The sequence below is a fragment of the Oncorhynchus mykiss genome, chromosome 26 (assembly GCF_057628025.1).
Source record: "Oncorhynchus mykiss isolate SJ-2025 chromosome 26, ASM5762802v1, whole genome shotgun sequence".
Taxonomy (NCBI): domain Eukaryota; kingdom Metazoa; phylum Chordata; class Actinopteri; order Salmoniformes; family Salmonidae; genus Oncorhynchus; species Oncorhynchus mykiss.
This window is the reverse complement of record NC_143047.1, coordinates 20696622-20720791: the sequence shown is the minus strand read 5'-3', so window position 1 is coordinate 20720791 and position 24170 is coordinate 20696622. Positions and strand designations below refer to the sequence as shown.

The 24170-nt window shown below is 46.5% G+C and overlaps 1 protein-coding gene across 2 annotated transcripts in view; it reads left to right on the top strand.

The window, feature by feature from the left end:
* LOC110506603 (dysbindin domain-containing protein 1) overlaps window positions 1-24170 on the top strand; it is a 37234-nt gene that overhangs the window by 5671 nt on the left and 7393 nt on the right. The window contains exons 2-3 of one of the 2 annotated variants that reach the window (XM_021586336.3): window positions 197-340; window positions 16243-16380. In XM_021586336.3, coding sequence (XP_021442011.1) covers window positions 197-340; window positions 16243-16380 — 282 coding nt within the window. Of the gene's footprint in view, window positions 1-196; window positions 353-16242; window positions 16381-24170 lie in introns of both variants that reach the window. The other variant, XM_021586335.3, reaches the window with a different exon arrangement.

Sequence of the window (24170 nt, the reverse complement as noted above, 5' to 3'; positions counted from 1 at the left end):
CAGCACACAGCATAAATGCATCACAAAACACACATGCCAAACATGAATAAAAGGAGATCATGGATGCAGGAAGGGCTAGACAGTGACAACGATCACTCACTCTTACCTGTCTCATTTGCTCTCTCCCTCTTTTCCTGTGTGTGTGCGTACGTGTGTACTTACATGTGTGTGTATGTGTGTGTGTTTACCACCACAGAGCCCAATAAAGACATCCAGAAGTTGCTGAAGCCCTCCAGCTCAGGGGACCTTTCCAAGGAGTTGTACCATCACCCAGTGGGGGAAGAGGAGGGAGGGCTTCCAGGACACACCGCTGGCCTGCTGCACGTCACCGAGAGGAGACGTGAGTACCGGGGTAAGGGGAGCGATGGAGGAGTGGTGGATGGATGGATGGAGGGTGGATTGGATGGATAGAAAAAAGGAATGGGGGAGGATGGGGAGGATAGTAATTAGGGGATGGCTAAAGGATGGTAGTTGGATGGCATTTTGGATGGAATTTTAACTACAGTATATAATATGGCTAGTAAGTCAAACATTTTAAAATCTGTATGGTTCTACAAAGAACCTTTAGATTGAGAAAGTTCTTTATAGAACCAACCAAGGGTTGTAACCATAGTGGAACCCTTTTTTTTTAAAGGTCCTATAAAGAACCATGCTCATAAGGTTCTAAATGGAACCTGCATGGTGCTATAAAGAACCCTTTCCTAAGGTTTCATATAGAACCATTCAAAAATATTATATATACAGTAGCAACAAAAAAGGACCATTCTCAATCTTAAGGTTCTTTGTAGAACCGTAGCGTGGTGTATATTCTGGTTTACTAGCCATATTATATTGTTAAAATTCCATTGCAGTTATTATTTTGTGTGCCAGCTCTGGAATGGCTGTGGGTCCCTGAGGGGATTATTGATATCTACTGACTTAGTCAATAATTCTGAATTGACACAAGGCCATATGTGAATCTTTCACAAGACAACATCACTGGCCTTAGTCATATATAATATTTAATAGCGTAACACAACAGTTTAGAACAACTGGAATTACACGCTCACTCACGGTTGCACAAAAAAAGCTGTGAATAAACCACGCCCCAAAATATTTGAATGAGCTGCCGCCCATACATTTTAATTATCACTAAAGTAAAATAAAATTGAGCTGCAAAGAACCATTGAAGGGTTCAAAGGGTTCTTTGGGTCCGGATGGTTCCATATAGAACCATCCCCCCTTCCCAAAGAACCCTTGAGAAACCTTCATTTTTTTTGTGTGTAAGAGGTGGGTAATTTGTTTAGTTTGGCGTTGTGGCACAAGTGTACACTGTGGTCAGTTCATCACTTCCTCTGGGGTTAAATTGAGATATATTGCACCCATCTTCCCAGTTCCAGTAACCCGACTTCCACCTTGTCCTCTACCCATCCACACTTCCAATCCCCCAGCTAAAATACATCATTGTGTGTCTGTCCCCCCACAGAGGGAGCCCTGTGTCACTGTGTCTATCTACACCATGCCCAGGGCTGAGCCAGAGGCCACAGACACGCACACACAGACACACAGACAGACACACAGACAGACACAGGCCTCACAAGGAAGTCTTTATCTACCCAACGACTAAACACCCATTCAGGGAGACAGGCACTACAGCCCAGTATCTGTGTCCTTCTGCCTTAAAGAGACACCTGGGGCACAGTTACCCTACAGACAGAGAGGGAAACCCTTGAGTTACATCATAAAACTAGTACATTTATTTTCTACAGCAGTTTATGTATTGTGGGGAGCGAATAACAATTGGATAAAGTTGTTAATAGCCCTCTTGCTGAGTTTGGCTGGACCCAATGACTTTGTTACCTCTAGATAAGGTCAAGTCCAGTTTACTGGCTCTGAGCCAAGCATCACACTGTGCACTATAACCAATCCTACTGAGGCACAGTGGAAGCCCCTGTTAAAGCCTGAATGTATGAGAGTGTTTGGGAATCATTATAGCCTCATTATAGGCTGTTTGTTGAGACTGGCTGATCTATACTGTGCTCATCATTTTGCTAAAGGGGGAGACCCAACTGTCTTTCTAGCTTACCCCGTCACCCCCTCGATCCTCATTATAGGCTGCTCTGGTTAGGCTAATGATCAGTGAGCCATGGGGTGGCTGGGGGGCCTGGGGGGCCTGGGGGGGGGGGGGGGGGGGTCAGATACAGAGGCATTCTACTGTTTGATGGAGCCCCCAGTCTCTCCGCCGCTCCCCTCAGCCAGACTACTGCTATTGACAGCCCCGCCTACCAGGCAATTATCTCAGTCTTCACTAAGGCAGATTAGCCCTCTTCTTCCTCATCTTTCTCTCCTCAGATTTGTTTTCCCAAACTCTTTCTTATCTCTCACTCTCTCTCAATTTGTCTTTCCAATTGAGTTTGTCCATTCTTCTTTTCTTTTACATGTATACTCTTCCCTCTCCCCTTATCTTACATTCTATTACATTTTCAATATACAGTACATCCTGGCAGAGAGGAGAGACAGAGACAGAGAGATCCCTGAGTACAACCACAGAGAGAACAGAGAGTGAAGGGCAGTGAGAGAAGGCAGAGACAAGAGAAGAAGGGAAAGAACAATAACAATGAAATGCCTGAGGCTGCATTTAACAAGGGGCCAAAAGTCAAAGAAATAGCCAAAGTAATTTCTAAGTCCTCTTTATTTTTTCTAATTTTCAATTTGTAACCGTCAGCCAAAAACAACAGGAGGGGTCAGGACAACAAGGACAAGTGGTTGGTTGGTTTGTGTGTGTGTGTGTGTGCTTCACAAGTGGGCTACTGCTTAGTATCCATTCAACAGCTGCCATACAAGTCTAATGTATGAATATCACCTTTCCTTCTCAATGTGAATGTACTATGGGTATAGTCCCGCCAATGGGCTGCCAGAGAGACACTTAATGGGTTGAGAGAGAGCAACAACCGTTTCTCTCCATCTCTCTCACCAACCTTGCTGGGAGGAAAAATGTGTTACTGCTCAATTATTCAAGGAGAAGTGGGGGTGGGAGTAGACAGAAGAGGAGGGTTATAGGAGGGGTTAGAGGAGAGTAGAGGAGGGGTAGAGGAAAGAAATTAACAAAGGGGACTGGGATGACTGTAACTAGTTTAGAGAGAGAGAAAAAAAGAGAGAGATATAGCGGAGGTGGCATTTCTTTATAACCCCTTTCTGTCTTCATCTCTCCTCCCTCCCTCTCTCTCCTAACTCATTTTAACTACAACTCTTCCATCCATCCCTACTCTCTCTTTTTCTCTCCCTTCCTCTCTCCTTCTCTTGCTGGGAGATTCAAAGAGACAGACAGCCGTGGGCAAGCCTATTCCGGGCCTCTGGGGAGAACTCATCTAGTGGAAGCTATTCTCACAGTCTGATCTTAGGCCCTCCCTCCCGCACGCGCATGCACGCACACACGCACACATTGTACCCTACATTCCTCTTCCATATTCACACTTTCCCTCCATCCCTCAATACATTCTTAAACCCAAATAATTTTGTCAGGGATGGGTTGCACCTGACGCATGCCCTGAGGGTGTGTCGGCTTAGAGGACTGATGAAGTAGAATATAGTATGGGGGTATTGGAGTAGGACAGCACCCTCCATATAATAGATTTTGTAGATTTATTCAAATATGCATGGGCACATTTCATTATCCAGCTTGCTCATGGTCTAGTCTAATGGCTAGAATATAGCCAAAACCATACCACATACCAGGGCTTCATTCACAATCAGAGCTGCTCTGCTGCTGTGTGAGACTGCTGACAGCTGTGGACGCAGGCTCTTTCATTCCCCCCATCAAAACCAATATGGGGCAGGTGTTACTTCTTTCAGGTCCGATACTATGGCTATCATGACCCTTTAACCTTGTGTTATCTCAGCCCCAGAGTCTGAGCGTGGCTAATGTCATGCTGTTACGCCTGACAGGCTTTGGTAATGACTTTTATTAGAGTCGTAACATGGGTGATCGTACCAGCATATATATCTGGTGAGGTAGTTGAAGAGCCTGGCCTGCACAGATTTAATGGCTCTACTTACAGTTATTTACAATCGCTAGGACCCATTTCTCAATACTTAGGTCACTTTTTCAAAACTCTTCACACAGTGAGCACAACAGCAGTCTTTGTGGGCTAAACTGTGGATCATTTTTCATTGCTTTGGCACAAAATGCATTCAATGACTACACCGTTAAAATTTCATGAATTATTTTCTCACTCAGTGTAACGGCTCTTGTCAGAATGAGGATCGGACCAAAGCTCAGCGTGGTAAGTGTTCATGATATTTCATTTCTCAACACTCGAACAAAGTAACAAAGTTAAAAACCGAAACAGTTCTGTCAAGTGCAGACACTAAACAGAAACTACCTACCCACAAAACACAGGTTGGAAAAAGGCTGCCTAAGTTTGATTCCCAATCAGAGACAACGATAGACAGCTGCCTCTGATTGGGAACCACACTCGGCCAAAAAAAAAGAAATAGAAAACAAAGAAATAAAGAACCTAGAATGTCCACCCTAGTCACACCCTGGCCTAACCAAAATAGAGAATAAAAGCCTCTCTATGGCCAGGGCATGACACTCAGACACAACCACCACCAAAACTCTATGTACCTACAGGCCAATTTGCACATGCTTACATACTCTTTTTAAAACTGTTAAACTTAAGTTCAAATCCTAACATAACACAAAGTTGAATAAGATAGCAATTTGCTACATTTAAATATATTCCAAATCTAAAAAAGGAAATACTATCAAAACAATTAGACCAACCACATCTGATTCCCATTGTAGCTGAACACCTACCCAGGTGTTAGTCTTTCAATTACATTACCATCTATACAAAAGAGGGCATCTTAAAAATAATGCAGTACTGTAATGTAAACAAGGACCCAGCCAGAGATAGAGAAGTGGCTGACAGAGGAAGAAGAGTGGCTGGGAGAGGGAGAGGAGTACGTATTGTGGCGTACAGCAGGTCAGCCACCAGGGGGAGACTCGTCAAGGCTTGGTAACAGATGGAGTATACATCACGAGGCGGTGGCTCCATCTGCTGGACATGCCAGGTCTTGACGGGCTCTCCTGACAGGACTAATTGGGGCTGCTTGGGAGCTGGTGAGTAATCAAGGGCGGATTGCTCACCAGCTGTACGAGGCCCATAAAGCTGCCAGAAGGGCAGCACACAGGGAGAGGACTAGGGGACGTGAGGTGGCTTCCATGTGGTTGGATACGTTTACCCGAGCTAAGCCGAGGGAGTTGAGTTTGTGTGCCCGACAGGATACAGGAGACGTGCCCAACCGGAGCCCAGGAGACGGTATCCTGGAGAGGGTCTCATGGGGGAGACCTTTTCTTTTTGATTTATTATTTAATAAACACCCTTGAAACCGAGCTGATCATACTCTGTCCGTGTCTGATCTATGTAAATGTCTTGACCAAACCCCCTGGTCTGCCACAAGTGGTGGAGAATGCAGGTACTCTGATAATGTGGTCAGATCAGGGTTGATGTTTACACAGTTTCAGCATGGACGAGTTGATAGCTCAGTTCGTCCGGGCCCAACAAGCACAACAGGCAGTTCAGGAACGAAAAACAAAATGTCCGCCTCGTTAAGGAAGTCAGGAAGCTGCAATGAGGAGCGTCTCCTGGATCACATCCCAACCAGTTTTTAACGGAAGACGATGACCTCAAAACATACTTCTGTACATTTGAACGGACAGCACTACGGGAAGGATGGCCAAGGCCGCAGTGGGCAAGTCTGCTGGCCCCGTTCTTCTCTGCGAATGCCCAAAAGGTGTATTGAGACCTGGACGACGAACAGGTGGATAACTACGATGGACTCAAATGGGAGATACTCAGCCGCTACGGGTACAGCCTAGCCCATCGGGCTCAACGGTTCAACGACTGGAGGTTCGTGCCTGACGCCTCCCCCCGAGCCCAGATGAGCGACCTACTGCGCGTCACCAGGGCATGGCTCTTCACCGACGTATCCACCCTATCCATCCTCGACAAAGTGGTCCTGGATCGCTTCTTATGGACGAAACCCCATGACATGAAGAGGGCAGCGAGTTTATGCGCATCCCAGAACTTGGAGGGCCTCCTGGAAGCAGTGGAGATGCAGAAGAAACACAGGCACTGCTGAGTGGGAGCCGGGACGAGTCGGCGACCCGTCCAAAGGGACGGAAGGTCAGCCCCACCGCAGTGTACCCCGAACCGACAGTCGGCAGGGCCAAAGGACCGCAAACCCATGGAGAGACAGCAGGGGTAGGGCTGACCCGACACCGGCGACCCCAGGTAGAGGGAGACCAAAGGAGGTGTTTTGAGTGTGGCGCCCAGGGGCACATTGCCTGGAATTGCCCGGCTCGAGAGGAGTCGATGCCATCAGCTAGCCCCGGAGGCGGGGTGGGTCATGCCGTGAACTGTTACCTCCTGTTGGGCACACCACAAGTCAACTGCACCCATGGTCCCGGTGAAGGTTGACGGACGTGACACGGAAGCGCTATTAGACTCCGTAACCACGGTTACGCTCGTAACAACGAGCCTGCTGAACCAGGAGACCGAACGGTGTAGGGAGATGTGCATTTCTAGTGTTCACTGTGACACAAAACGGTATCCCACCGTATGGACCAACATCGTGACGCCACAAGGGAGCTGTCAGATGATGGTGGGTGCAGTACCAGAGATGCCGGTACCTCTCCTAGTGGGATTGGATTGTCCGCTGTTCGTGGCCCCATGGGGGCATGAGTTGAGGAAGAAAGTACGAGCCGGCCGAAGAAGAGAGTGGGGACGACCCATCACCTGTCTGGCCCGGAAGCCGCCGGTTAACCAACCTGACTCTACGGGTCCGGAGTCGGAGGGGGAGCCGGAACTCGAACCCCCTGGGGAACCACTGGAAGAGGAGCTCAGCATCCCCCTCCTCGATTTCAAGGGGCCAGTCGAGACCCCCATGGGGGGCCAACTGAGGGGACAATTCGGGACGGCCCAGTGGGAGGATCCGAATTTGAAAGCTGCCGCCACCCAAGTGATAGCGGTGGATGGACAGCTACTTCCGGGGGTAAGTGACTGGCAATACCCCCATTTCCAAATTAAGAATAACCTTCTGTATCATGTGTCGCGCCAACAGGGGGAACTTCGAGAGGTATTGTTGCCCCGACGGTATGTAGGAACCGTTCTTCAGCTGGCCAACAACTACCTGTTGGGGCACACCTGAGAATGGAGAAGACCCGGGAACAGATCGCCGCCCGGTTCCACTGGCCCGGGATGTGGAAGACTACTGTCGCAGCTGCCCGGAGTGTCAACTCACTGCCGCGAAAGCACACTTCCGAAACCTTCTGGTCCCCCTGCCAATAATCGGGGTGCCCTTTGAACGCATCGCCATGGACATAGTGGGACCCCTGGTAAAGACTGCATGAGGACACAGGTACATCTTGGTAATAGTGGACTATGCCACCAGGTATCCCGAGGCCATTCCCCTACGGGCGGCGGTGTACAAGGGAATCGCCCGGGAGCTGTTCCTCCTCTTTAGCCGGGATCCCGAACGAGATCCTGACAGACCAAGGTACGGAGTTTATGTCCCGCCTCATGAAAGAGTTGTGTGCCCTCCTGCAGATCAAGCAGATCCGGACCTACGTTTTTCACTCGCAGACGGATGTGCTCATCGAGCGCTTTAATAAAACGCTCAAACAGATGCTGCGGAAGATCATTGAGCAAGATTGGAAGAACTTGGACCAGCTACTACCCCACCTAATGTTCTCAATCTGAGAAGTACCCCAATCCTTAACTGGGTTTTCCCCGTTCAAACTCATCTATGGGAGGAGGCCAAGCGGCCTACTGGACCTCGCCAATAGGTGTGGGAATCCCAACCGACCCCCCTTACGCAGCGTGGTAGAGCACGTGGAGACGATGCGGGAGCGGATGACAGCCATATGGCCAGTCGTGAGTGAACATATGGAGAAGGCCCAACGCGCCCAAGCCCAGGTCTACAATCGGGGAGCCCAGCCCGAGAATTCCAGGTGGGAGACAGGGTGTTGGTCTTGATCCCCACGGCCGAAAGTAAGTTCCTGACAACATAGCACGGACCATATGAGGTGATCGAGAAGCTGGGACCTGTTAATTACCGCGTATGGCAACCGGGGAGATGGAAACCCCAACAGATTTACCACGTGAACCTGTTGAAGAAGTGGCACGAGAGGACAGCCTTGGCCGTGTTATGGTCGGGACCCAGGACGCCAACGGTACCAGTGGAGGTCCCGAGCAATGAGGACCTCGACCCGGCACAGAAGCAAGAGCTCAGGGAGCTCGTCGATCGGAACACTGCGGTTTTCTCTGAGAAGCCGGGCCGCACGACCCTCATTGAACACCACATCCGTACCCAGCCCAGGGAAACAGTACGAAAGAGGCCATGCCGGATTCCGGAGGCCGGATGGGAGGGCATGAAACAGGAAGTGGAGGCTATGCTGAGGATAGGGGTCGTGGAAGAGTCCCACAGTGCATGGTGCAGCCCCATCGTGTTGGTGCCCAAACCGGACGGTAGCTTCTGCTTCTGTAACGTTTTCCGGGGGGTGAACGACATCAGCTTGTTCGATGCATATCCCATGCCGAGGGTGGACGAGCTCATCGACCGATTGGGAAAGGCCCGGTACATCAGCACCCTTGACCTGACCAAAGGTTATTCGCAGGTACCGTTGGCAGCCTCCTCCCGGGAGAAGAAGGCCTTTTCGACACCAGACGGGTTGTATCAGTACCGGGTGCTCCCGTTCGGTCTCCACGGAGCCCCGCCCACCTTCCAACGGCTGATGAACAGAGTGCTTCGACCCCACCAGCAGTACGCAGCGGCATATCCGGATATAATCATCCACAGCCAAGGTTGGGAAGAGCACCTGACGCTTCTCCAGGTGGTGCTGGACGCACTCAGACAAGCCGGGTTGACTGCAAACCCCAAGAAATGCATGCTAGGGTTCGAGGAAGTGGAGTACCTGGGGTATTTGATCGGACGGGGGAACGTCAAGCCCCAGTAGAGGAAGGTTCACGCAGTGCGTGACTGGCCCGTTCCACGCACCAAGACACAGGTCAAGTCCTTCCTGGGACTTGCAGGATACTATAGCCGGTTTATCCCCAACTTTGCAGCTATAAATTTCCCCCCTCACCGATCTAACCAGGGCCCGCCTCCCGAAAACAGTGAAATGGACGGAGGAGACAGAAGCTGCGTTCAACAGTCTGAAGGAAGCGCTGTTCTCCCATCCGATTCTCGTGACGCCTGATTTCCAGGTGCCGATGGTGGTCCAGACACACGCATGTGATACGGGACTAGGGGCCATTCTGTCCCAGATACACAATGGGGAGGAGCATCCCATCATGTACATCAGCCGAAAGCTGATGCCTAGGGAAAATAAATACTCTATTGTGGTGAAAGAGTGTCTAGCGGTAAACTGGGCGCTAGACACTCTCAAGTATTACCTGCTAGGTACCCACTTCACCCTGGTCACGGACCATGCTCCCCTGGTCTGGATGGCCAGGGGAAAGGACACAAACGATCGGGTCACCAGGTGGTTCTTGTCCCTTCAATGCTTCTCTTTTTCTGTTGTGCACGGGTCAGGGGCAACGCATTGAAACGCGGATGCCCTATCGAGAAGGGAGACAGACGTTGCACTGATGACCGTCCCCTCCCCGACAGAGCTAAGGGAGCTAAGGTGGCATACAGCAGGTCAGCCACCAGGGGGAAACTCGTCGAGGTGACGAGGGGGGTGACAACCTTTGCTAGTGTTATGGAAGAATCAGTTGATTTGAGACATGTATGGAGTGTTTTGGTAGTTTTAGTGCATTTTGCAACTGATGTGCCAAGCTAAAAGTTGGTTTGAAGAACTGTGTGAAGAGTTTTGAAAAAGTGACTTAAGTATTGAGAAATCGGTCCTAGCGATTGTAAAAAAAACTGCATTACGGTCGTGTCAAATTCAATTCCCTGTGTACTGTGTTTGCGCTAGGCTAGTCAAACCATTTCACACCATTATTTCTAATTGACCTTATAAGCCAATGTCATCTACGCTGGTAAATATTGCTACATTAATGCACGTTACAACCAGCTAAATACTAAAGATTGTTTACAGAGATGGGCTTTTTTTGGTGCAGTGCATCTGAAGAATGGTAAATGGATAGGGTTGATTAATAATAATATATTTATTTTATATTGAGCTTTTCAAACAATCTTGTTTAAAAATAATATAAAAAATAATTCAGGGAGCTGGCAGTTCATGGAGCGCTTCATCAGGCAGCATCTGTCTCTGAAGTGCACAGCTACTCCTCCTCTGTAGGTAGGCTGGAACAGATCCAACACCAAAAAGTGTAGCACTCACCTGGATGTAAGCACCTGAGTAACCACCACACCTCAGCAGTAATCAGTGTCATGACGTTGGCCTGGGGGGTAGGTTTATGACAGTCATAAATACCTCTTCCCCCCTTTTTCCTCTCTCTACCCTACTGATGTTACATTTGCAAAACCCTTGGTTAACATAGAGATTCTGGGAACATCAGAAGGTGGGGGGAAATTAACTATATTCTGGTAATCCGACCAACAGAATACATGCAGTGGTACTTAATGAATATGATGTCAGTTCGGTTGTCATCTGAGACATTCTCATCAATGATAAGATGACAAACTCTACAGTGGAAAGTCTACACATCTGAGTTATCGGATTCACATGGAATTGTTGTTAAATTTAAATGTTTGAATATGAAATTATTCGTGATGGGATGAAATGTGATTTTAGCTTCTAAAATGTGAGATTTGGGTTTTCATAAGCTAGGGCTCTGCTCAATCAGTGGCCCGCCCCTGTGAAGGGACATGGGCAGTAAAACGTTTCAAACACACCCTCCTCTCCCTTCCTATATAAAGCCTTGACGACAATAGAACCTCCTGTTCCGAGGACGTGAGGACGAAGGTCCTATGTCAGAATGGTTCAGAAAATAACTACAGAACGAAGCCAACATCAGCGTGAGCTTTGGTTGCGAATGGTATGAACTTTGAACTCTTATTCACTACAGAAGTGATACCTCCTAGCCATTGTGGTAGCAACAGCAGATGCAAATGAGTGTTAGGAAGGAAAAGACAGAGTATCCCGTCTATCACCCAACGACATTACTACAACGTATCCAATTGACAACCAGAGACATTCTTCAAAGGACTCGGTTGGGCAACATGGCTTTCCATCTACCACCAACCTACCGAAGCGCAACTCAGAGTAAATATTTATTGCATTTTCCTTTTCCAAATGGGCGGTAATTGAGAATGCATAAGATACTGTATTTACGATAGCACAGCTTCTTCCCTTTGTTCCTCAGTCTTCCCGCTCTTTCACTCAAACCCAGCCCCTTTTCTTTTGTGTAACAAGCTGTCATATCTGTTCCGCCCGCTAGGGACGTTTTCCTTTATGACGTAATTTGTAATCAAGTTATGATTTAATTATGTGTATGTGTAATTCTCTGTGATTAGTTAGGTATTTCGTAAATAAATAATTAAACCCAATTTTGTATTGCTGATTCAACTTGTGAGCCAGGTTTCGTGCAGATAACCAAGAATTTACAACTTTCAGATGAGACTGAATTAAGATGACAATTAATATTGACTGCTATTGATGTAAAATATTACTAGGTCTTTAAGAGTTTATTCGGAAGATAACAGCTCTATAAATATTATTTTGTGGTGCCCGACTCTCTAGTTATGATTAGCTCAATCAGGTAATATTAATTACGGATAAATTATTTTATAGAATAGCATGTCATATCACTTAATCCGGCATAGCCAAAGACACGACATCAGCAACAGCCTCCTACGAGGCGAGCCTCTGTCATCCCCTCACACCACAGTCTACATCCTTCAGGAAACCAGGTGGAACAAACAGCCGGTGAATCATTCAAATTTAGATTAGCTAAGTGAACCAAGCAGGCCTGTAGAGATTTGCTCTAAGGGAGGAAACAACTAGCACACCATGGAGACAGAGCTCTTGACATCCCATAATGCTAATCAGGCCTTTATCACTGCATATGGTTCAGCTGATGCTGTGGAGTTCAGTTAACCCCTCAGATACACACTGACTGACCCACAGTCTCCCCATTTGTACAGAGATCTGTACAGCAGGCTAGCCCAACGCCCTAGGGAGGTAGAAGTTGCCCTTAACCAAAGATCGAGGATCAGCTTAACCTCCCCAAATCCTGGCCTTCACAGATCAGTGTCTAGTGGCAACTTCCTCCCATCCAGTGAGGGAGGAGTAGTGCAAAGGGGCAGCATGAGCCTCCCACGTGGTTAAATGAGTGGCTCATTAAGCGAAGGTGAGACAGGAGTGTCTGCTTCTCTGTCTCTGATCCTCTACGGCTGCATTTGTCTCATTAGAAGACTTCAAACAACAGCGGAATGTCAACCCACAATATCTTTACCTTCCTCTCCTCTCAACTCTCTCCTCACGGGCGTTCCTCTCATCTTTACTGTGTCCCACTCCTTCTCCTCTCCTCTCTCGTTCCACTTGTCCCCTCACATCTCCTCTCATGGGAGCTAGTGTCTGGAACACACAGGCAGATGTAATAAGTATTTATACTGTCTGTGGACAGGTCTGGTACAGAGGAACAAGACAATAGAGATTGTGTGTGGATTTTATATTGTACTTTTCAGCAAGTACTATACAAAATGTCTCTTGTTGTAGACGTGTGTTATTGTGAGTAGCAAGTTATCCCAGGCAAAGCAAGGTCACCACTCACTGTAAGAGCCAAAGGTATACAGAGTAGAGGTCGACCGATTATGATTTTTCAATGACGATACCGATACAGATTATTGGAGGACCAATAATCGGACAATTTTTTATTTGTAATAATGACAATTACAACAATACTGAATGAACACTTATTTTAACTTAATACATCAATAAAATCAATTTAGCCTCAAGTAAATAATGAAACATGTTCAATTTGGTTTAAATAATGCAAAAACAAAGTGTTGGAGAAGTAAAAGTGCAATATGTGCTATGTAAAAAAGCTAACGTTTCAGTTCCTTGCTCAGAACATGAGAACATATGAAAGCTGGTGGTTCCTTTTAACATGAGTCTTCAATATTCCCAGGTAATAAGTTTTAGGTTGTAGTTATTATAGGAATTATAGGACTATTTGCCTCTATAGCAATTTTGTATTTCATTAACCTTTGACGATTAGATGTTCTTATAGGCACTTTAGTATTGCCAGTGTAACAGTATAGCTTCCGTCCCTCTCATCGCTCCTCCCTGGGCTCGAACCAGCAACACAACGACAACAGCCACCATCGAAGCAGCGTTACCCATGCAGAGCAAGGGGAACAACTACTAGAAGGCTCAGAGCGAGTGACGTTTGAAACGCTATTAGCACGCGCTAACTAGCTAGCCATTTCACTTCGGTTACACCAGCCTCATCTCGGGAGTTGATAGGCTTGAAGTCATAAACAGCGCAATGCTTGACGCACAACGAAGAGCTGCTGGCAAAACGCACGAAAGTACTGTTTGAATGAATGTTTACGAGCCTGCTTCTGCCTACCACCGCTCAGTCAGATACTTAGATAATTGTATACTTGTATAGTCAGTCAGATTATATGCAACGCAGGACACGCTAGATAATATCTAGTAATATCATCAACCATGTTTAGTTAACTAGTGATTATGATTGATTGTTTTTTATAAGATAAGTTTAATGCTAGCTAGCAACTTACCTTGGCTTACTGCATTCGCGTAACAGGCAGTCTCCTTGTGGAGTGCAACGAGAGAGAGGCAGGTCGTTATTGCGTTGGACTAGTTAACTGTAAGGTTGCAAGATTGGGTCCCCTGAGGTGACAAGGTGAAAATCTGTCGTTCTGCCTCTGAATGAGGCAGTTAACCCACCTTCCTAGGCCGTCGTTGAAAATAAGAATGTGTTCTTAACTGACTTGCCTAGTTAAATAAAGGTATAAAAAAAATATTTAAAAAAAATCGGCGCCCAAAATGACCGATTTCCGATTGTTATGAAAACTTGAAATTGGCCCTCATTAATCGGTCATTCCGATTAATTGGTCGACCTCTAATACAGAGTTGGCAAACCATCATTCAGTGACAATAATACTATAATCCACAGAAGGGCTTACCAGGAAGAACTTCCAAATTCAAGGCGGAAAGGAGTTGGAGCAGAGAATGATTTATTTGAGCTTGTTTTAATCCATTGTCAGGACAATTGTAGAATTCAATTGTCTAGGAACTTCTGGCCCCCAATGAAATTCTCTGTCTCAAATCGTCAGTGTAACTCTGCCCATGTCTCCTCACAATGTGTGAAATACAGCAGAGCCACCACCAGGATTATGATTTAGCATGATTATCAACTCTCTCTGACTTATAATAATATGGTTAAAGGTTTTTATCTTCTTAAATCAATGTCTGCGCTATATTTATCAGGAGAGTGAGAGAACAGTGAGAGAATGGGGCTGTGCAGCAGCGGAACAAAGGAGTGTTGAGGAGAGGGCTGTGATCCACCCTGTGGCAGTATGCTGCCTGGCTGGTAGAGAGAAATTAGCTGGGAAACGGTATCCTTAAAAACCATCCACCCCCGCTCTCTCTCTATACTCATACACACAGCTATATACATCCATTCACAAGCCAAAAATACTGGAAAAGTGTTCACAGAGATACGCCTCCACAGCACATACATAAACACACACACATACATGAAGTACATATAGTCCCTTACTATTAACACCACATAGAGCACACGGTCAGCCGTTATGCCTCACCCATGATCACTAAAGAATGCCAGCTCCACCCAGCCCAAAGCATTGTGTCAGACAAGCATGGGACTGTAACACTCCATAGATGCTTAGCAAAGCATGAGTGACGCAAATATACATTTAACTGCCATACTGCATGAATGCTGCCAGTGTGGAATGTTGGGACTGTCATGCTCTTATTTTAACGTGAATAAAAACAGTACATGTTAACGTCACAGTCGTGCCGCTCTGGTGTATCAATAGACATTGGAGCAGGGTCTGGGGTATCAATAGACATTGGAGCAGGGTCTGGGGTATCAATAGACATTGGAGCAGGGTCTGGGGTATCAATAGACATTGGAGCAGGGTCTGGGGTATCAATAGACATTGGAGCAGGGTCTGGGGTATCAATAGACATTGGAGCAGGGTCTGGGGTATCAATAGACATTGGAGCAGGGTCTGGGGTATCAATAGACATTGGAGCAGGGTCTGGGGTATCAATAGACATTGTAGCAGGGTCTGGTGTATCAATAGACATTGGAGCAGGGTCTGGTGTATCAATAGACATTGGAGCAGGGTCTGAGGTATCAATAGACATTGGAGCAGGGTCTGGGGTATCAATAGACATTGGAGCAGGGTCTGGGGTATCAATAGACATTGGAGCAGGGTCTGGGGTATCAATAGACATTGGAGCAGGGTCTGGGGTATCAATAGACATTGGAGCAGGGTCTGGTGTATCAATAGACATTGGAGCAGGGTCTGGGGTATCAATAGACATTGGAGCAGGGTCTGGGGTATCAATAGACATTGGAGCAGGGTCTGAGGTATCAATAGACATTGGAGCAGGGTCTGGGGTATCAATAGACATTGGAGCAGGGTCTGGTGTATCAATAGACATTGGAGCAGGGTCTGGTGTATCAATAGACATTGGAGCAGGGTCTGAGGTATCAATAGACATTGGAGCAGGGTCTGGGGTATCAATAGACATTGGAGCAGGGTCTGGGGTATCGGGGACTTTTGGAATCAAGAACAGGTGCCATACACTCAGGACAGAGGGCGAGGAGAAGGAACAGTCTAACCATGTTGTTTTAATACCCTCTATTTCTTGCTTCTCTGGCCCTTGTCTTGATGCTCCAGTCAAACATTGGCTGTTAAGAATGGCATCATTCTGACACAGAGACACATATCTCTTCCAAAGGACAGTTCAGCACACAAAGCCAAGCTGTCTCTCTGTAATATGTGCCATATTACAGTATGGCACAGAGCATCAAAACAACATGAGAGATAACTTCCATACCAGAGGTACTGAGAATGAGAGGGAGGGTCAGGAGGGTGTGGAGGGTTGTGTATGTGTGTGGGGGGGAGGGGGTGTTCTGGGTGAGTTGTGTAGACAGCATTGAGTTGTAGTGAGATACTACACATCTACTGGGTTATTATTGAGTTTATCATAAAGCCCACCAGCTGCTCCATATCAGTCCATAACTATGACCTTACTAATTTCCTCTCTCTCTGACCCTGCAGAGCCTCTGAGCAGTGTGTCCTCCCTGGAGGTGCACTTTGACCTCCTGGACCTGACAGAGCTAACCGACATGTCTGACCAGGAGCTGGCTGAGGTGTTCGCTGACTCTGATGAGGAGAACCACAACGAGTCCCCAGCAGGTTAGACCATTTTCAGATACTCAAGATACTCAGATGGCCGCCTCGATTCGCGTTCCTAGGAAACTATGCAGTATTTTTTGTTTATGCGTTATTTCTTACATTGTTACCCGAGGAAATCTTAGGTTTTATTACATACAGTCGGGAGGAACTATTGGATTTAAGAGCAACTTCAACTCACCAACATTACGACCAGGAATACGACTTTCCCGAAGTGGAGCCTCTGTTTGGTCCATCACCCAGGACAATAGATCGGATCACAGCCGGCGACCCAAAACAACAGCGCAGCAGAAGGGGCAGACGGAGAGATCTTCTTGTCAGGCTCCGTAGACGGGCACATCGTGCACCGCTCCCGAGCATTCTACTCGTCAATGTCCAGTCTCTGACAACAAGGTAGATGAAATCCGAGCAAGGGTTGCCTTCCAGAGAGACATCAGAGATTGTAACATTCTTTGTTTCACTGAAACATGGCTCACTCAGGATACGTCATCAGAGTCGATACTCCAACCTGGTTTCTTCACGCATCGCGCCGACAGAAACAAACATCTCTCTGGTAAGAAGAAGGGCGGGGGTGTATGCCTTATGATTAACGAGACGTGGTGTGATCATAACAACATACAGGAACTCAAGTCCTTTTGTTCACCTGACCTAAAATTCCTTACAATCAAATGCCGACCGCATTATCTACCAAGAGGAATACCTATGTAAGAATGCTGTTCATCGACTACAGCTCAGCATTTAACACCATAGTACCCTCCAAACTCGTCATTAAGCTCGAGACCCTGGGTTTCGACCCCGCCCTGTGCAACTGGGTCCTGGACTTCCTGACGGGTCACCCCCAGGTGGTGAGGGTAGGTAACAACATCTCCACCCCGCTGATCCTCAACACTTGGGCCCCACAAGGGTGCTTTCTCAGCCCTCTCCTGTACTCCCTGTCAACCATGACTGCATGGCCATGCACACCTCCAACTCAATCATCAAGTTTGCAGAAGACACTACAGTGGTAGGCTTGATTACCAACAACGACAAGACGGCCTACGGGGAGGAGGTGAGGGCCCTCGGAGTGTGGTGTCAGGAAAATAACCTCACACTTAATGTCAACAAAACAAAGGAGATGATCATGGACTTCAGGAAACAGCAGAGGGAGCAGCCCCCTATCCACATCGACGGGACAGTAGTGGAGAAGGTGGAAAGTTTTAAGTTCCTCGGCGTACACATCACGGACATACTGAAATGGTCCACCCACACAGACAGCGTGGTGAAGAAGGCACAGCAGCGCCTCTTCAACCTTACAGATGCACAATTGAGAGCATCCTGTCAGGCTGTATCACCGCTTGGTACGGCAACTGCTCCGCCCACAACCGTAAGGCTCTCCAGAGGGTAGTGAGGTCTGCACAACGCATCACCGGGGGGAAACTACCTGCCAGGACCTCCAGGACACCTACACTACCCGATGTCACAGGAAGGCAAAAAATATCATCAAGGACAACAACCACCCGAGCCACTGCCTGTTCACCCCGCTATCATCCAGAAGGCGATACATATTCTTATTCCTTCCTTTACACTTGTGTGTACAAGGTAGTTGTTGTGAAATTGTTAGGTTAGATTACTTGTTAGATATTACTGCATGGTCGGAACTAGAAACACAAGAATTTTGCTACACTCGCATTAACATCTGCTAACCATGTGTATGTGACAAATAAAATGTGATTAATCATTCTTGATTAATCATTCTTTTTAAACCTTTGTTTAACTAGGCAAGTCCATTAAGAACAAATTCGTATTCTTATAACAAATTCTTATTTACAATAGCAGCCTAGCCTAGCCTAGTGGGTTAACTTCCTTGTTCAGGGACAGAACGTCATATTTTTACCTTGGGTAGTGATCTAGCAACCTTTCGGTTACTTGACCAACGCTCTAACCACTAGGCTATCAGCCGCCCAATTCATTAACCATTGAATGGTGGATTTGGTGGATTTGACAACCCTCTTGTTCTCCAACCAAGACGACCCTAGTGTGATGGACTGGCTTAAACATGGTCTTTGTTCGCCTTGAGAGAACCATTACCCAAATCGAATTTCCTCCTACTTTGGTTGAACACAGTTGAATGTTAGAGTGTATGTTTTGCTCTCTGCAGGAGACAAAACAGAAACACTATCTCTGTTTACTCTGTTCTCCCTCTAAAAACTTGGTTCACTAGACAGACTCATTTACATATCACCCCATTCTGTAGCATACGACCCCATTATATCAAAATCTAAATGGTTTAGCTGATCACAAATGTGTGTGTGTGTGTGTGTGTGTGTGTGCAGAGGGTCTGTAGAGCAATGAGCACTCTAATAAAAAGCTTACAATTGTGTTCTCTTTGGCTGCAGGGAAAGGGACACATGGGAGAACCCAATAAAACTTCAGCAGCACATTGGATTGAACATTTCTCTGAATTCTTACTGTAATTCAAGCAGTTCTCTATATTTTGTGATAATGACCAAGACACAGTATATTCCTGTTATGCGTCTCTGGGAGATTCTCATTTCAGTTTGTGTCCATGTCAATGGTGATAGTTATTGGTACCAGATCCCAGGCTGGTTGTCTGATACAGCACAATAGACTACTGTAGCATAGCGCTAATCAGCATTAGTTGGAGAGGAGTCTGATTAACCTGTGATCAGGGACGCATCCGGGCCCAGCAAATCGCCCTCCTCACAACCAGAGGAAACAGGAAATCCATCCCATGTATTACTTATGATCCATAGCCCCATGTTTCCTGCTGAGAGGGAGAACGATCCCCATAGAGCTCCACATCATCACTCCATTCAGCTGCTTTACGCTCACACTCTCACCTCATCTCTATTAAGAAGAGATATGCGTGACTTGGGAACGGTACTAAGATGTTTGCTTTACAATACACCTGTTCTACACTCATATACGTTCTCAGTATGGGGAACCACAGAGAGCTATGTTCAGCTCTATGTGCGGGATATTAAAATAACCTTACAAAGGTGCACTTTAAGAAATACAGCAATCTTGCTTAGACATCACCCACGCTCCTTCTCCTTACCCCCAGGGTTGAACCGTGCCAATTTATCACATTACTCCCCATAAAAAGGCATTGCGTTGCTCCCTTGTCTGACCTTAGCCCATAAGTCAGGGGTTCCAAACCTTTTTGGCCCACGACCACATTTTGATACTGAAAGATTTTCGTGACCCCAACCATGTGAAAAAAAATTATGTAGTTAACAGCCATTGTTAACTTTTTTTTTTTGTTGGGGGGGGGGGGGCTATGGCAGTCAATTGAAAACATTGTAACAGTATTTTTGACTGTCTTCTCAACTCACCATCACATACTTTTCAGGTGGGGCTATGACAGTCAACTGCAAATTAGTCTGACATAATGTATCTTATCTCACCACCACTAATGACATGGTTGTACTTGATGCATGTGGCGTCGGAGCTTCTCAATGTCCGGGGACACGTTCGATAGTGCGCACCTCATATCTGCTGTCACATCCAACCTGGTGCAGACGAGAGCACTGAATGCAGCTTCATACAGATATAAGCTGGCAAAGGGTACCATGAGTTTCATGGTGCTTTTAAGATAACTGGGAACTCAGTCAAATAATGATGTCAGTGATCTTCAGGTCAGAAAGTCGGAGCTCTAAGAGGCCCGAGTTTCAGAGTTGGAATTCTGAGTTGGATGACCGTTCAAAACTATTTTTTCCAGTCGGAGCTCGTTTTTTTCAGTTCCCAGTTCTCTTGAATGCACTGAAGTCGGAAGTCAGAAATTGCTGAGTTCCCAGATCCGAGTTCCTAGTTGTGTTGAACGCGGCATTAATGTCAGAGGGAGACGGCAGAGTATTCCCTTAGTCAGGAACCAAAACTGCTCCGTAGTGATCTGTGAATGACAGCTCAATCAGCTATTCGATTTCACTTACCAGCATGTCAATTGAGCCAAGATCACAGTCAAATGGATTGGGAAGTAGGTGCCAAAGTGTTCTTCCAAGCGTTGGAGGTGAGCAGTCATCACTCGTGTGGGACACTTACTGATGCTGTTTTCTGTTAGAAACATGCACAGCCGAGGGAAGTGGGCATGGTTCACTTTTGAAAGACTCTCTCCAATAAGAATCCTTTCCTCTGAACCCACTGATTCGATCACTCATCTGTAGGTTTTTGTATTTCCCCTGCATGCTTGCGTTCAGTTTCCCAAATACGTCTGTTACATAGGCAAGGAGACACATTTTATTTTCATTACACAGAAAGTCAACCAAGTCTGTTTTTTTTTTACATCCATTGTGAATGACGTGAGCGCAGTGGATGTGGTTTGATATAATTTACAATCAAAGTTACCTGCTGCAGTATATCTCTGAGTTCTGTAATCAGCTTTTTTGCCCCCAATTGCTCTCGGTGTGTCATACAATGCGTCCTTATGGCAGAGGGAGACATTCATAAGTAGAGTGTGACGGCCTGCCTGCCGTCCCGCCATAGATGGAGCCCCATCTGTGCAAAAGCCCAACATTTGATCCCATGGAATCTGGTCTTCATCAATATAGCCACACAGCACACTGAACATCACCTGTGCTCTTTCATGCTCGGGAATCGTGAGACAGAACAATATGTCCTCGTGAATAGCATCCCCCAGCATGTATAGCGAACAAAATTCATACGTGGGCATCTTGGCCCTCGCAGCTAACGTTCATTTGGAGAGCATAAACTGGGGAGTTTTTGAGTGGGGAGTTTCCTCTTGATTGCTAGAGATAGCATCAATTCTTTTTTTAACAGTGTTTTCTGACAAAGGTATTGATGTGAGTTTCTGTGCCTCTGTCTCCCCACACATTGTTTTCACCATATCAATAGCGGCCGGTGATTTCAACGTCTCTGCAACAGTGTGTGGTTTCATAGCATAGCGGGCCTAGTCACTCACCATGGGAATGATTCAAGTGCATCGGTGAAGTGCAGCCTTTTTCCATGATCTAAGGGAACTCTCTAGTTGAATTTAATATTTGAATAATTTTCATTTCAATTTTTAAGGTTAACCACATTTCAAGACGATGTTATAATAAATACATATATATACTTGCCGGGATTTTGGAAATTCTCCCGCGACCCTATTTTCATTTCAGGCAACCCCATACGGGGTCGCAACACTTAGCTTGGGAACCGCTGCCCTAAATGCATGCATGTATCTACACAGCCTTTATCCCCCAGTGACCCCACCCACCCTGTCTCTATCTATGTTTCTCTGTCATACACACAAACACACACACACACACACACACACACACACACACACACACACACACACACACACACACACACACACACACACACACACACACACACACACACACACACACACACACACACACACACACACACACACACACACACACCTCTCAGGCTGCTTTAATCACTGCATTGTGCTGTACCCCATAACCTCCTCTTAGATTAATCCCCACTGAGGGGGAGGAGGAGGAGGCACCTGACTGGGTAGATCAGTGTGCTGGGGACCCCTAGTGACAGAGAGAGGCAGGAGGCAGAGAGGAGAGAGGGAGAGGGAGCATTAAAAAGAGAGAGGGAGGGAGAGAGGGAGAAACATGAAAGGTGGTGATTCCCTCTCCACCGCAGCAAGGTTTCCCATTTCTCCACAAGAGACTGATGGCTCCCTGAGCTCCAGTGAATATGCCAGATATCCTGGTCCTGACGGCAGGACCTCACCACAGGGCTCGTATAAACCCACCACAGCTGCTGCTACCGGAGCACCAGAGCCATAAAACTCACAGGGAGAACAACAGACTGTCCCCATATCCCCAGCCATCTAGCTATATCCTCTGATGTAGTGCAGCAGTTTTACTGACGAATCGGACATTAAAAAGCCCAGCAGGAGGAATAAGCAGCGTTGTGTGATGACCATAATCTCACTCAGTGGGGTGATACTGTCGGGGAGGTCAGGGACCGTGCAGAGATTTTCGGTGTCGTATTAAGACCTATGGCTGGTGAAAGGGAGTCAGGACTAGTGTACTAAGATAGCAGAGTGGTGGTAAATGTGTTGTCTCAATGCGTAATGCAGACCCTGATAAAAGTGTTTATTTTCACATCCATACAGTGCATTCAGAAAGTATTCAGACCCCTTGACCTGTTCCAAATGTTTTTGTCACAGCCTTACTCTAAAATGGATTCAACTATTTTTTTCTTCATCAATCTACACACAATATCCCATAATGACAAAGTGAAAACAGGTTTTTAGACATGTTTGCAAATGTATGTAAAAAAAAGAAGACGGAAATACCTTATTTACATAAGCATTCAGACTCTTTCCTATGATACTCCGAAATTGAGCTCAGGTGCATCCCGAGTCCCTTGATTATCCTTGAGATGTTTCTACACCTTGATTGGAGTCCACCTGTAGTAAATAAAAATCTGATTTGACATGATTTGGAAAGGTACACACCTGTCTATATAAGGTCGCACAGTTGACAGTGCATGTCAGAGAAAAACCAAGACACGAGGTGGAAGGAATTGTCCATAGAGCTCCGAGACAGGATTGTGTCGAAGCACAGATCTGGGGAAGGGTACCCAAAAAAATTGCAGCATTGAAGGTCCCCAAGAACAGAGTGGCTTCCATCATTCTTGAATGGAAGACGTTTGGACACCAAGACTCTTCCTAGAGCTGGCCGCCCGGCCAAACTGAGCAATCGAGAAAGAAGGGATGTGAGGTGACCAAGAACCCGATGGTCATTCTGACAGAGCTCCTTTGTGGAGAGAGAATAACCTTCTAAAAGGACAACCATCTCTGCAATCAGGCCTTTATGGTAGAATGGTCAGATGGAAGCCACTCCTCAGTGAAAGGCACATGACAGCCCACTTGGAGTTTGCCAAAAGGCACCTAAAGGACTCTCAGACCATGAGAAACAAGATTCTCTGCTCTGATGAAACCAAAATTGAACTGCAAGCATCACATCTGGAGGAAACCTGGCACCATCCCTACAATGAAGCATGGTGGTGGCAGGTGTTTTTCAGTGGCAGGGACTGGGAGACTAGTCAGGATCGAGAGAAAGATGAACGGAGCAAAGTACAGCGAGATCCTTGATGAAAACATACTCCAGAACACTCAGGACCTCAGACTGGGGGTAAAGGTTCACCTTCCAACAGGACAACAACCCTAAGCACACAGACAAGACAATGCAGGGGCGGCTTCGGGACAAGCCTCTGAATGTCCTTGAGTGGCCCAGCCAGAACCCGGACTTGAACCCGATTGAACATCTCTGGAGAGACCTGAAAATAGCTGTGCAGCAACACTCCCCATCCAACCTGACAGAGCTTGAGAGGAGCTGCAGAGAAGAATGGGAGAAACTCCCCAAATACAGGTGTGCCATGCTTGTAGCATCATACCCAAGAAGACCCGGGCTGTAAACGGTGCCAAAGGTGCTTCAACAAAGTACTGAGTAAAGGGTCTGAATACTTATTTGAATGTGATATACCTGTTTTTGCTTTGTCATTATGGGGTATTGTGTGTAGATTTATGAAGGGAAAACTATTGAGTCCATTTTAGAATTAGGCAGTAATGTAACAAAATGTGGAAAAAGTCAGGGTGTCTGAATACTTTCCGAATGCACAGTAACCGTATGTACGCCCCTTTACATTATGTTGAATTGGATAAAGTTGATCTTCCTCCACTGTGATCTATCTGCATTCAGTAGATGTATGCTGGTATGCTGGGTTGCATCTTATCTTTATTGCCAAGTATCTTGAAGTGCTTTGTCATTGCCTGGTGTTCTCTATTTCCCACTCATAGATTA